Below are 12,674 nucleotides of genomic sequence, written 5' to 3'. Positions count from 1 at the left end.
CCCCAGCGCGGGCAGCGCCGCCAGCGCCGCCTCCACCAGCGCCAGGCGGCCCCCGCGGCCCGGCGGGCACCGGGACAGCTCCCGCAGCGCCGCCTCGAACGCGGCCCCGGGGTCGGTGCTGCCGCCGCCGCCGCCCGCGGGGTCACCGGGGTCACCGCGCGGGTCCTCGCGCTGCCACCGGCGGGAGCGGGGGCGGCGCAGCGGGGGCGTGGGGGTGGCACCCCCCGAGGTGGCACCCCCTGAAGCGTCACCCTTTGAGGTGTCGCCCCCCTCGGTGCCGCCCTCGCCGGGGTCGCGGCTCGGGGGTCTGCGAGGTTTTGGGGTCCCCTCGGTGGTGTCGCCCCCCTCGGCGGGGACGCGCGCGGGGCGCTGGCACAAGCTGCGACACAGCTGGGGAGGGGGAAAAGGGGTCACACCACAGCTGTCCCCGTGTCCCCCCCCGTGTCCCCCCCCCGTGTCCCCCACGCCCCCCCAGTCCCCCCTGCCCCTGTGTACCCCCCGTCCCCTTGTCCACCCTGTCCCCCCGTGTCCCTCCGGTGCCCACCGAACCGCCTGTGCCCCACACCCCCACCTCCCTCTGTCGCCCCCCGTCCCCGATGTCCCCCCTCTGTCCCCTCCCTTCCGCTGTCCCCCGCACCTCCGGCGCTGCGGGGCCGCCCCAGAGGCGCCGGGGCAGGGCGCGGAACCAGCCCAGCCGCATGTCGCCGCTGTCGCCGCTGTCGCCGCTGTCGCGGGGTCCCCTCACGGCCGGGCCCCGCTGTCCCCACGCTGGGTCGCGCCGCTGGGCGCCGCCATCTTGGCCGGGTCAGGAGGCGGAGCCTGCCGGGCGCAGCCAATCGCCGCTCGGAGTTTATCGGCGGGCGCGGTGATTGGCAGGAAACGAGGGGCGGGGCTCGGAGGGGGTTCCCCCGTGACGTCAGAGCGGGACCCCGGGATGAGCGCAGGGACGGGGATCGGCGGTGACGTCACGGGGGGAGAATGGTGACGTCATAGCGGCACAGGCGGAGGGGGGAGGGGTTCCCCAATCCCTGGGGGTTGCTGGGGAGGTCCCGGGTGTCCCCCCAGGACCGGGAGGGTCCCGGAGCCGCGGGGGGGCGGGGACGGCCGGGGAGGGGGAGGGGCAGGGGGAGGGGGACATTCCCCACCCGTGACGAGTCGTGTCCCCCCCGGGGGGGCGGCGGAGTCCGATCCGGTGACGGCACCGGGGGGGGGAGGGGGCGAGCCGCGCTGTCCTGGGGGGTCCCGCGGCACCGGGGGGGTCTCGGGAGCGCGGGGAAGAGACCCCCGGTGCCCCGGGGGGGGTCTCCAGGAACCGCAGGGGGGTCCCCGGGGTCCTGAGGGGGTCCCCGCTGTGGGGGACACCGAGATGACCGGAGGGGACACGGCTGTCCGGTGGGGGGGCAGAGGGGGAAGGGCGGATTTGGGGCGGGGGGGGGGCGGTCCGGGATTCCCCTGCCCCCCCCCCCGGGATCCCCCCCCGGGATCCCCCCCGCTAAATGTGGAAAAAATGACGCCATCACCCGCCCCGCCGTGACGTCAGCGCGGCGGAGGGCGCGGATTGGCCGCGGCCGGCCCGGCCCGGGGGGGCTCCGCGCCCACCGCCCACTTTTAAAAGTGGCGGCGGCGGCGCCGGGACGGGACCGGGAGGAACCGAGCGAGGGCAGCGACCCGAGCCGAGGGCACCGAACCCGCCCGGGACAGCCCCGAACCCGCCCGGGACAGCCCCGAACCGGCGCCACCCGCCCGCCGCGACCCCCCCGGAGCCACCGCGACCCCCGGGACCCCCGGAATGTCCAACGCGCACTTCAACCGCGGCCCGGCCTACGGGCTCTCGGCCGAGGTGAAGAACAAGGTGAGCGGCACCGAGACCAACCCAACCGAACCGAACCGAACCGACCCGAACCGGGGGGCCCGGGCAGGCGCGATCCCCCCTCCCGGGGCGGCGGCAGCAGCGGGGGCGGGCGGGGGTCGCGGCGGGACCCGGCGGGAGCGGGGGCGGGACCCGGCGCTGTCCCTGGTGCTGCCCCGGGAGGGAGGGACGGGACCCGGCACCGGGCGGCGGCACCGGCGGGTCCCCCCCGGGGGTCGCACCGGGCGCCGGGTCACCGGGGCGCTGTCGGGCTGCCCGCGGAGCCCCGCAGCCCCCGGTGCCTCCGGTAAGCGGGAGGTGACGGGCACCGGGTTCCCGGAGGGGGTCACGGAGGGGAGGGGGTGACACCGGGGGTCTCCCCGTGAGCACCGCGGGGTCCTGGCGGGCACCGGGCCGTTAAGGGTTAACGGGGGTGGGGGGGGTCTGTCGGCCCGGGGAGCCCCCGCAGCCCCCGGTCCGGCGGCGGGCGGGAGCTAACGGGCACCGAGCCGGAGCGGGGGGGGGGGGGGCGACACCGGGACCCCCCGCCGGGGCGGGGGAGGGGAGGGGGCGACACCGGAACGGAGCGGGCGGACCCCGGGACCTCCCCACGAGCTGCGGGGGGCGTCCCGCCGGTGTCCGTCCCGTTAAGGGTTAACGGGGGCGGTTCGGGTGGCCCGGGCGGGCGGGAGGTGCCGGACACGGCGGGGGCACGGACACGGCGGGGGGGTCCGGCCGCGCACCGGCCCGGTAAGGGTTAACGGGGGGGGTCGGCGGCCCGGGGGGGCCCCGGCGCCCCCCGGCCCCGCCGTGAGCCCTTATAAGGCGGCGGAGCGCGGCGGGCGGGCGGCGGCGGCCCCGGGCCGGGGCTATATATGGGCAAAGGTTCGGGCGGCCCGGTCTGCCGCCGCCCGGGGGGGCCGGGGCGGGGCGGGGGGGGGTCCGGGCACCCCCGGCCCTCCCGAGCCCCTCCGGGCCGCGGGAACGGCGCCAGCGCCGCTGCCCGGCCCCGCCGCGCCTTCCCGCGGGGGGTCCCCAAAGTGTCCCCGGCCCGCCCGGCGGTGTCCCCGCGGTCCCCGCGGTCCCCGGGGGGGGGGATGTGTCCCCCTGCGGGTGGCCCCACATCCGCCTGGCAGGGTCCCCCGTGGTGTCCCCAAATCCTCCCTGTCCCCCTCCCACTGTCCCCCGTGGTGTCCCCTCGTCTCCGTGAGGGTGTCCCCCACATTCTCCGTGCCACCACGTCCCCCTGGCGCTGTCCCCATGCTCCCCAGCCCCTGTTGGTGTCCCCATGTCCTCCTGTCCCCTGGCTGTGTCCCCCTCTCCTCTGACACTGTCCCCCTGTCCCCTGGCTGTGTCCCCATGTCCCCCTGTCCCCTGGCTGTCCCCATGTCCCCCCCTGTCCCCTGGCTGTGTCCCCATGTCCCCCTGTCCCCCTGTCCCCACAGCTGGCCCAGAAGTACGACCCGCAGCACGAGCGGGAGCTCCGTGCCTGGATCGAGGGGACCACGGGGCGCCGGATCGGGGACAACTTCATGGACGGGCTCAAGGACGGCGTCATCCTCTGCGAGTACGGCCCGAGGGACCCCCGGGACCCCCTGATACCCCCGGGACCCCCTGGGACCCCCCCCGGGACCCCCAGAACCCTCTGGGACACCCTGATGTCCCCCGGGACTGCCCGGGACCCTCTGGGACACCCCCGGGACCCCCCGGGACAGCCCCGAAAGCCCCCGGACCCCCTGGGACCCTCGGGGACATCCTGTGACCCTCTGGGACGACTGGGACAACCCTGGAACCCCCTGGGACACTCTGGGACCTGCTGGGACCCCCCAGGAACTCCCAGGATCCCCCGGAACAACCTGGGACCCCCGGGACCCCCCCTTTGTTCCCCTCGCTGTGTCCCCCGCCCCAGCCTGGGAGGATCCTCCGGGAATTTTAACCCATCCCTCACCTGGGCTGACCCCACCTGGGCTGACCCCTGACCTTTGACCCCTGCTGAGCACAGCCTTGTCCCCCTGTCCCCCCCCCCATCCCAGTCCTGGTTGGATTTTGGGGTCACCCTGGGGTCACCTCACCTGTGTGACCTCACCTGTGTGACCTCACCTGGGGTGACCTCAGTCCTGGCTGGATTTTGGGGTCCTCTGGGGTGCCCCCACCCGGGGTGCCCCCACCTGTGCTGTGTCACCTGTGTGACCCCCGGGTGACCCCCCAGGCTCATTAACAAGCTGCAGCCGGGCTCGGTGCCGAAGGTGAACGAACCCGTCCAGAACTGGCACAAGGTGAGGGGAGACCCCAAAAACGGGCTGGGGGCAGGCGCCCCGAAATCTGGGGCAGGTCTGGGAGGGGGTCTGACCCCAAAACCCGGGGTTTGGGGCAGGTTCCCCAGAATTTGGGGAGGATCTGGGGGAGTTCTGACCCCAAACCTGGGGGTCTGGGGGGGGTCTGACTGGACAGCCGGGGTTTGGGGCGGGTCCCCAGAATTTGGGGTGGGCCTGGGGGGTTTCTGACCCCAAACCCGGGGGTCTGGGGAGGTTTCTGACCCCCAATCCCCCCGTGAGCAGCTGGAGAACATCGGGAACTTCCTGAGGGCCATCACGCGCTACGGGGTGAAGCCCCACGACATCTTCGAGGCCAACGACCTCTTCGAGAACACCAACCACACCCAGGTGCAGTCCACGCTGATCGCCCTGGCCAGCCAGGTGAGCCCGGGGGGGGCCTGGGCGGGGCCTGGGGGGGTCCCGGGGGGGTCCCGAGGGTCCTTGTGGCCCCTTGGAGGGCACCAACCACACCCAGGTGCAGTCCACGCTGATCGCCCTGGCCAGCCAGGTGAGCCCCAGGGGGCCCGGGGTGGTCCCGGGGGGGTCCTGGGGGGTCCCGAGGGTCCTTGTGGCCCCCCCTGGAGAGCACCGGGCAAACGCTGGAGGGGGATCCAGAGGGGGGATTTGGGGTCTGGGGGGGGAGGAGGGGATTTGGGGTCCAAAGAAAGGATTTGGGGTCTGAGACAGGTGTTTAGGGACTGGGGAGGGAATTTGGGATCCAGAGGGGGGATTTGGGGTGTGGGGAAGGGAATTTGGGGTTTGGAGAGGACGTCTGGGGGGGGGGGGGAGAGGGATTGGGGGTCTGGAGAGGGAATTTGGGATCCAGGGAGGGTATCTGGGGTCCCAGGCAGGCATTTGGGGTCTGGGGAGGGAATTTGGGGTCTGGGGAGGGAATTTGGGGTCCCGGGCAGGCATTTGGGGTCTGGAGAGGGAATTTGGGGTCTGGGGAGGGGATTCGGGGGTCCCGGGCAGGCATTTGGGGTCTGGAGAGGGAATTTGGGGTCTGGGGCGGGCATTTGGGGTCCGGTGAGGGCATTTGGGGTCTGGGGGCCCCGTGACCCCCCCGACCCCCCGGTCTCCGTCAGGCCAAGACGAAGGGGAACAAGGTGGGGCTGGGGGTGAAGTACGCCGAGAAGCAGCAGCGGCACTTCCAGCCCGAGAAGCTGCGCGAGGGCAGGAACATCATCGGGCTCCAGGTGACACCGGGGACACCGGGGGGACACCGGGGGGACGCCGGGGGGACGCCGGGCACGGCGGGTGACGCCCGGCTGGCGCTGTCCCCACAGATGGGCACCAACAAGTTCGCCAGCCAGCAGGGCATGACGGCGTACGGGACACGGCGGCACCTGTACGACCCCAAACTGGGCACGGACCAACCCCTGGACCAGGCCACCATCAGCCTCCAGATGGGCACCAACAAGGGCGCCAGCCAGGTGGGGACACCGCGGGGACACGGGGACACTGACACCGTGGGGGGACACAGGGACACGGCCACCACAGGGGGGGACACACGGACACGGCCACCATGGGTACATGGGGACACTGACACCATGGGGGGGACACTGACACCGCGGGGGGGACACGGGGACATGGGAGGGGCACCGGGGGACTTCAATGGGGCTCTGAGGGGGGCATGAAGGGACAGAGGGGACAGAGAGGGGACACGGAGAGGGGACAGGGAGAGGGGACAGGGAGAGGGGACAGTGAGGGGACTGAAAAGGGACAGAGAGGGGCCAATGGGGGGGTGGAGCGAGGAGAATGAGGGGACAATTTGGGGAAAATGAGGGGACCATGAGGGGACAATGAAGGGACAATAAGGGGGCGGAGAGGGACAATGAGGGGACAGCCACCCCGCGGGCACTACGGAGAAACCCCGCTCAACCCCGCCCCCCCCCCCGGTTCCCGGTTCCCGTTCTCCCCCTGAGCGGTGCCCGGTGCCCCCACCCCCCCCGTTCCTGTTCCCCCCGCCCTGAGCGGTCCCGGTGCCCCCTCCCCCACCCCCCCCCGGTTCCCGTTCCCCCCTGAACGGTGTCCGGTGCCCCCCCCCGAGCGGTGGTTCCCCACCCCCCCGGTCTCCCCCACCCCCGCCCGGTTCCCGTTCCCGTTCCCCACCCCCTGAGCGGTTCCCGGTGCCCCCACACCCCCCGGTTCCCCGTTCCCCCCGACAGTGCCCGGTGCCCCCACCCCGGTTCCCGGCTCCCCCCCGCGTGCCCGGTCCCCCCCACCCCCCCGCCGTTCCCGTTCCCCCCCGCCTGAGCGGTTCCCGGTCCCGTGCCCCCACCCCCGGTTCCCGTCCCCCCGCCCTGAGCGGGTTCTCCCCACGCCGGTGCCCCCCCCCCGCTGAGCGGTGCCCGGTGCCCAGGCGGGGATGACGGCGCCGGGCACCAAGCGGCAGATCTTCGAGCCGGCGCTGGGCATGGAGCACTGCGACACGCTGACCATCGGGCTGCAGATGGGCACCAACAAGGGCGCGTCGCAGACGGGCATGACGGTGTACGGGCTGCCGCGCCAGGTCTACGACCCCAAGTACTGCGGCGGCCCCGAGCTGCTCGGCCTCGACGGCTGCGACGGCCACGGCGGCCACGGCGGCCTCTACAACTCCCAGTAGCCGCCGCCGCCGCCGCCGCCGCCGCTTGCACCGCGACACCGCTGACACCGGCAGCACCGCGCCGCGCCGCGCCGGGGGGACCGGCACCGGGGCTGATAGCGGGGGGAACCGGGGAACCGGCACCGGGGCTGATAGCGGGGGGAACCGGGGAACTGGGGACCTGGGGCTGATAGCGGAGGGAAACCGGGACTGGACCGGCAACCGGGACCCGGCACCGGGCGATATCGGGAGGACCGGGGAACTGGGACCTGGCACCGGACCGGCACCGGGGCTGATAGCGGGGGGAACCGGGGAACTGGCACCGACACCGGCTCCGGGGCTGATAGCGGGGGGGAGGGAACCGGCGGTGGACGAACCGGGGAACCGGGGCTGGATAGCGAGGGCGGAACCGGGGTGAACGGGGACCGGAACCGACCGGGGCTGATAGCGGGGGGAACCGGGGAACTGGCACCGGCACCGGCTCCGGGGCTGATAGCGGGGGGAACCGGGACCGGGGCTGACACTGAGGTGAAACGGGGAACCGGGACTGGGGCTGGCACCGGCAGCAGCGCGCCCCGCCGGGGGGACCGGCACCGGGACCGGCCGTACCGCACCCTGCCGGGGGAACCGGAACCGGGAGGAACCGGGGAACCGGCACCGGGGCTGACACCGGCAGCACCGCGCCCCGCCGAGCCGCTCCGGGGGAACCGGCACCGGCACCGGCACCGGCACTGGAGGAACCGGGGGGAACCGGGGAACCGGCACCGGGGCTGGCACCAGCCGCACCGCATCCCGCCGGGGGAACCGGAACCGGGGGGGAACCGGGGAACCAAGACCAGAACCGGGGAACCGGCCCCGGGATCGCTGCTGTGGGGGGGGGGGGGTGGGGGGGGAGGGCAGCACCGGGAATTGGCCCCGAGGAGGGGAAGGATCACGGGAGTGGATCTGGGACCGACCGGAGCCGCGGGGAACCCGGGGCAGGACCGGGCTGGGGATGGCCCCGGGAACGGCCCGGGGTGTTCAGTCCCGGCTCGGCCCCGGGGGGTTCGGTCCTGCTATTGGGTCCCGGTATCAGTTCCGGTATCTGTCCCGGTTTTGGTCCCGGTTTCGGTCCCGGTATCAGCCCCGGGGGGTTCGGTTCCGGTATCTGTCCCGGGGGGTTCAGTCCCGGTATCGGTCCCGGTATCGGTCCCGGGGGGTTCGGCCCCCGCCACGTGTGAAGCCACCGAGGCACAATAAAAGCCACACGCAGAGGTGACAGCGCTGAGAGCGTGAGGGGACACCGGGGGGGGACACCGGGGGGGGACACCGGGGGGGGACAAGGGACACCAGTGCCACCATCTCGGCCGTTTATTGCAGCGCTGCTGTCCCCAAACCGGCGTCACCCCCGGCCCGGTGTCCCCGCGGGGACAGGGACAAGTCTCGGGGGCTGGGGGAGGGGAATGTCACCCCCACACCGGCCCGGGGGGTGGCACCGGGGCCCGGGGGTGCCGTGACCCCGCCGGGGCTCGGGGACGGGGCGGTGTCCCCTCCCGGTGTCCCCTCCCGGTGTCCCCTCCCGGTGTCACTGGTTGGCCGCCTCGCAGGCGTCGATCCAGTCGCTGTAAACGTCCACGGGCTCCGACAGGTCTGGGGGCGCCGTTAAGGCTCCAACGGGGATTCGGGGGGGTCGCGGGGGGGGGCCCGGGGGGTCCCGGTGGGGGCACGGGGGGGTCCCGGTAAGGATACAGGTGATGGGGGTCTGGAACTCCTCCAGGCACACGGTGCACGAGATCACCCCGGTGTTCCGGGCGCGGTCCCTGCGGGGCACGAGGGGGTCGTGACCCCTCCGGGCTCCGTCCCGAACCCCCCCGGGCCGCCCGGTGCCCCCGTTTCCCCCCCCCCGGTACCGGCACTCCCCGGTGCCTCGTGTCCCCATCCGTGTCCCCCCTCCCCGCTTCCCCCCCGGGTTCCTGGGTTCCTCCGTCGCCGTTTCCGCGCTGCCGCCCGCCCCCGTGTCCGGTTCCCGGTGCCCCCGGTGCCCCCCGGTGCCTCCCGCTCACATCTTGACGTCGCAGGACTTCTCGTGGTTGCAGAAGGGACACGTGAACTGCGTCTCCAGCGTCCCCGTCATCTTCTTCTTGGGCGGCGGCTTCCGCTTCGACTTGCGGCGGCCCATGGCGGCCGCACCGGGGCACAGAACCGGGAACGGCCTCGGGAACGGGAACGACACCGGGATCGGCCCCGGGAGCCGCCTCGGAGTGGCCCCGAGCCGCTGCGGGACGTGCCGGGGGCGGCTCGGCCCCGCCGGGACCCCTCCGGACCCTCCCGGTTCCTCCCGGTTCCTCCCGGTTCCTCCCGGTTCCTCCGGCCGCGCTCCCGCCGCACTCCCGGAAGTGCCGCCCCTCCGCCCTCAGCCAATCAGCGGCAAGAAGAGCCCACACTGCCCCCGCCACGTGACGCGCGGCCGACCCGCTCATTGGTTGATAGGAATAGCGCCCCAACCAATCACCAGCGGGGAGCCGCGCGGCGCGCGCGCTGTCCCGCCCAGCAGACGGACGCGCGGCGCAGCCAATCAGCAGCGCGAGGGGCGGGGCGGGTGCTCTGAGGCCCCGCCCCCCCGCGCGGTTTTTGGGGCGAATCGCGGCGGGTTCGGGTCCGGTCAGAGCCTTTATTGGGTCAGGGGTCAGGGGTCAAGGGTCAGGGTCCACAAGGGGTCAGGGGCCGGTCCGCAGGGGGCCAGAGATGGCGGCGCGTCCCCAGGGAAGGGGTCCCATGTCCCTCTGTCTCCTGTCCGTCTGTCCTGCTGTCCCCAGTGTCCCGCGGTCCCTCTGTCCCCAATTTCCCTCTGTCCCTCTCTCCCCCTGTCCGTCTGTCCCTCTCTGTCCCGTCCCTCTCTCCCTCTGTCCCCTGTCCGTCTGTCCCTTGTCGGTCTGTCCCCGGTGTCCGTCTGTCCCCTGTCGGTCTGTCCCCGGTGTCCCGCTGTCCCCTGTCCGTCTGTCCCCTGTCGGTCTGTCCCCAATTTCCCTCTGTCCCTCTCTCCCCCTGTCCGTCTGTCCCCCTGTCCCGCTATCCCCTGTCCCTCTGTCCCCTGTCCCTCTCTCCCCCTGTCCGTCTGTCCCTCTATCTCCCTGTCTGTCCCCGCTGTCCGTCTGTCCTCTGTCCCTCTCTGTCCCCCCCCTCTCTCCCTCTGTCCCCTGTCGGTCTGTCCCCGGTGTCCGTCTGTCCCCTGTCGGTGTGTCGGGCTCAGCCCCGGCGCGGCGGCAGCCAGGCTCGGTGCAGGACGCGCCCGGTGGCCTCCAGGAAGGTGACGGTGGCGCCGCCGGGCTCGAGGCGCAGGTGCGCGAACCCGCCGGGGCTGCCGGGGCTGCCGAAGAAGAACCGGAGCGCCCCGGGCGGCACCGAGCGCTCGTGAGGCCGCGAGTCCTCCATGAAGTTCCCGGCGCCGCTGAGCACGTAGGCGACCCCGCCCTCCTCCAGGTACTGCGGGGAGAGGGCGGGGTCAGGGGCACACCTGGGCACACCTGGGGACACCTGGGGACACACCTGGGGACACCTGGGGACACCTGGGGACATACCTGACACACCTGGGGACACACCTGGGACACCTGGGGGCATACCTGACACACCTGGGGACACCTGGGGACAACTGGGGGCACACCTGACACACCTGAGGGACACCTGGGACACACCTGGGGGACACACCTGGGGCTGCCCCAGCGGGATTGAGGGGTCCCCGCACACCTTTGGGCTCTGCACAGCTCTGGCCGTGTCTCACCTGCAGGTTGTGGTCGTGCCCGCACAGGTAGGGGCTGTGCCCATCCCTCACCTGCCCATGCCCCTGTCTCACCTGTCTGTACCTGTGTCTCACCTGCCCGTACCTGTGTCTCACCTGTCTGTACCTGTGTCTCACCTGTCTGTACCTGTGTCTCACCTGTCCGTACCTGTGTCTCACCTGTCCGTACCTGTGTCTCACTGTGTCACCTGTCCCTGTCTCACCTGTCTCTGTCTGACCTGTCCCTGTCTCACCTGTCTCACCTGGCCGTGTCTCACCTGCAGGTTGTGGTCGTGCCCGCACAGGTAGGCACTGACCTGGCAGCCCGTGGGGCCGTGCCCACCCCTCACCTGTCCCTGTCTGACCTGTCCCTGTCTCACCTGTCTCACCTGTCCCTGTCTCACCTGTCTCACCTGGCCGTGTCTCACCTGCAGGTTGTGGTCGTGCCCGCACAGGTAGGCGCTGACGCGGTGCCGGTGCAGGAGGGGCCGCAGCAGCCGTTGCAGGCAGCCCGTGGGGCCGTGCTTGCCCACCGACCACACCGGGTAGTGCCCGGCCACCAGCACGAAGGCGTCACCGGCCGCCGCCTCCAGCTGCGCCCGCAGCCAGCCCAGGTGCGCCGCCGCCGCCGCCGCGTCCCGGGGCCCCGCGGGGCCGGAACCGGAACCGGAACCGGGACCGGAACCGGGGCCGGAACCGAAATCGTCGCTGTGGCCGCAGAGCAGAACCGAGTCCAGCACCAGGAGCCGCGCGGAGACGTTGGAGCCCGGCAGGTGCAGGCGCAGGCTGTAGTACAGGTGGGGGAAGTGCCTGGGGACAGAGGGGACACTTGGGGACACCTGGGGACACCTGGGGCTGGTCTGGGGACAGCTGGGGACAGAGGGGACACTGGGGACAGCTGGGGACACCTGGGGATGGTCTGGGGACAGCTGGGGACAGCTTGGGGACAGTCTGGGGACAGTCTGGGACTGCTGGGGATACTTGGGGACACCTGGGGACACCTGGGGACACCTGGGGACAGCTTGGGGACTCGTGGGGACAGCTTGGGGACATATGGGGACAGCTTAGGGACAGGCTAGGGACACGTGGGGTCACTTGGGGACATGCAGGGACATGTGGGGACATGCGGGGACATGCCAGGCAGGGCTGAGGACACCTTGCGGGGACTTAGGGACACGCTGAGGACACTTGGGGACATCTCCAGGGATGGACGGAGTGGGGGGCACTGTGGGGACACCCTGAGGGGACCTGGAGACCCTCGGGGATCTTTGGGGACCCTCGGGGACACTCGGGGACCCTCGGTGTCCCCCGCTGTCCCCGGGCCGTACCAGCGCGGGGAGTGGTGGCCGTAGCGCAGCTGCGCGGTGACATTGCCAGCGTGGTCGTGGTTCCCGGCCATGACGAACCAGGGGACAGCGCGGAGCCCCGGGGACACGAACACGCGCTCGAAGGTGTCCTGGGGACATGGGGACACCATGGGGACATGGGGACACCAGGGGGACAATGGGGACAGTGGGGACATCATGGGGACAGTGGGGACACCAGGGGGACACTGGGGACAGGAACACGCGCTCGAAGGTGTCCTGGGGACATGGGGACATCACAGGGACAGTGGGGACACCAGGGGGACAATGGGGACAGGAACACGCGCTCGAAGGTGTCCTGGGGACAGTGGGGACACCACAGGGACATGGGGACAGTGGGGACACCAGGGGGACACCAGAGGGACAGCGCGGAGCCCCGGGGACACGAACACGCGCTCGAAGGTGTCCTGGGGACATGGGGACATCATAGGGACAGTGGGGACACCAGGGGGACAATGGGGACACCACAGGGACATGGGGACATCATGGGGACAATGGGGACAGTGGGGACATCATGGGGACACCAAGGGGACACCAAGGGGACACGAACACACACTTGAAGGTGTCCTGCGGACATGGGGACACCATGGGGACACTGGGGACACCACGGGGACATTGGGGGGGGGCCCACAGGGACATTGGGGACACCATGGGGACCCCTCGGGGACATTGGGGACATTGGGGGTACCTGGAAGCGCGGGTCCCACTCGTCCCTGACCCCCTCGTAGTAGAAGTTGTCCCCAAGGGCCAGCACGAAGTCCCCTCCCAGCTCGGTGGCCGCCCGGCCCATGGCCGCCGCCGTGGC

The 12,674-nt window shown here is 72.3% G+C and overlaps 4 protein-coding genes across 4 annotated transcripts; 1 reads left to right on the top strand and 3 right to left on the bottom strand.

Moving 5' to 3' along the window:
* Window positions 1-7: 7 nt before the first annotated feature.
* On the bottom strand, window positions 8-1,083 carry LOC127061170 (uncharacterized; the record flags this gene model as incomplete). Its single annotated transcript, XM_050987711.1, has 2 exons — window positions 638-1,083; window positions 8-390 (listed from the first exon to the last, which is right to left on the bottom strand). Coding segments are annotated over exons 1-2 (446 nt in total), but the record flags the coding sequence as incomplete, so codon positions are not given.
* A 580-nt stretch (window positions 1,084-1,663) lies between these two features.
* Window positions 1,664-6,923, top strand: CNN1 (calponin 1). Its single transcript, XM_050987712.1, has 7 exons — window positions 1,664-1,852; window positions 3,295-3,416; window positions 4,059-4,125; window positions 4,408-4,545; window positions 5,250-5,360; window positions 5,451-5,597; window positions 6,527-6,923. Exons 1-7 carry the CDS (start codon window positions 1,790-1,792, stop codon window positions 6,770-6,772), a joined length of 894 nt encoding a protein of 297 aa, XP_050843669.1. The 5' UTR covers window positions 1,664-1,789; the 3' UTR covers window positions 6,773-6,923.
* Window positions 6,924-8,086: 1,163 nt separating this feature from the next.
* ELOF1 (elongation factor 1) lies at window positions 8,087-9,137 on the bottom strand. The gene is made up of 3 exons (XM_050987713.1): window positions 8,794-9,137; window positions 8,480-8,550; window positions 8,087-8,380 (listed from the first exon to the last, which is right to left on the bottom strand). Exons 1-3 carry the CDS (start codon window positions 8,907-8,909, stop codon window positions 8,316-8,318), a joined length of 252 nt encoding a protein of 83 aa, XP_050843670.1. The 5' UTR covers window positions 8,910-9,137; the 3' UTR covers window positions 8,087-8,315.
* A 691-nt stretch (window positions 9,138-9,828) lies between these two features.
* ACP5 (acid phosphatase 5, tartrate resistant) lies at window positions 9,829-12,671 on the bottom strand (the record flags this gene model as incomplete). The annotated part of the gene is made up of 4 exons (XM_050987714.1): window positions 9,829-10,213; window positions 10,934-11,315; window positions 11,834-11,961; window positions 12,558-12,671. Coding segments are annotated over 4 exons (861 nt in total), but the record flags the coding sequence as incomplete, so codon positions are not given.
* Window positions 12,672-12,674: the final 3 nt, after the last annotated feature.

Source organism: Serinus canaria, unplaced genomic scaffold (genome assembly GCF_022539315.1).
Source record: "Serinus canaria isolate serCan28SL12 unplaced genomic scaffold, serCan2020 HiC_scaffold_163, whole genome shotgun sequence".
Classification (NCBI taxonomy): domain Eukaryota; kingdom Metazoa; phylum Chordata; class Aves; order Passeriformes; family Fringillidae; genus Serinus; species Serinus canaria.
Note: the sequence above shows the minus strand (reverse complement) of the source record. Positions and strands in the feature narration are given on the sequence as shown.

What these genes read in the sequence shown, in the direction of transcription:
- ELOF1 (XM_050987713.1), bottom strand. Translation starts at nt 8,909, where the DNA reads ATGGGCCGCCGCAAGTCGAAGCGGAAGCCGCCGCCCAAGAAGAAGATG. An exon ending in AAGTCCTGCGACGTCAAGAT is followed by an intron (nt 8,551 to 8,793) that starts GTGAGCGGGAGG and finishes CGTGCCCCGCAG; the next exon opens with GGACCGCGCCCGGAACACCG. An exon ending in GTTCCAGACCCCCATCACCT is followed by an intron (nt 8,381 to 8,479) that starts GTATCCTTACCG and finishes CGGCGCCCCCAG; the next exon opens with ACCTGTCGGAGCCCGTGGAC.
- CNN1 (XM_050987712.1), top strand. Translation starts at nt 1,790, where the DNA reads ATGTCCAACGCGCACTTCAACCGCGGCCCGGCCTACGGGCTCTCGGCC. An exon ending in GACGGCGTCATCCTCTGCGA is followed by an intron (nt 3,417 to 4,058) that starts GTACGGCCCGAG and finishes GTGACCCCCCAG; the next exon opens with GCTCATTAACAAGCTGCAGC. An exon ending in TGATCGCCCTGGCCAGCCAG is followed by an intron (nt 4,546 to 5,249) that starts GTGAGCCCGGGG and finishes GGTCTCCGTCAG; the next exon opens with GCCAAGACGAAGGGGAACAA.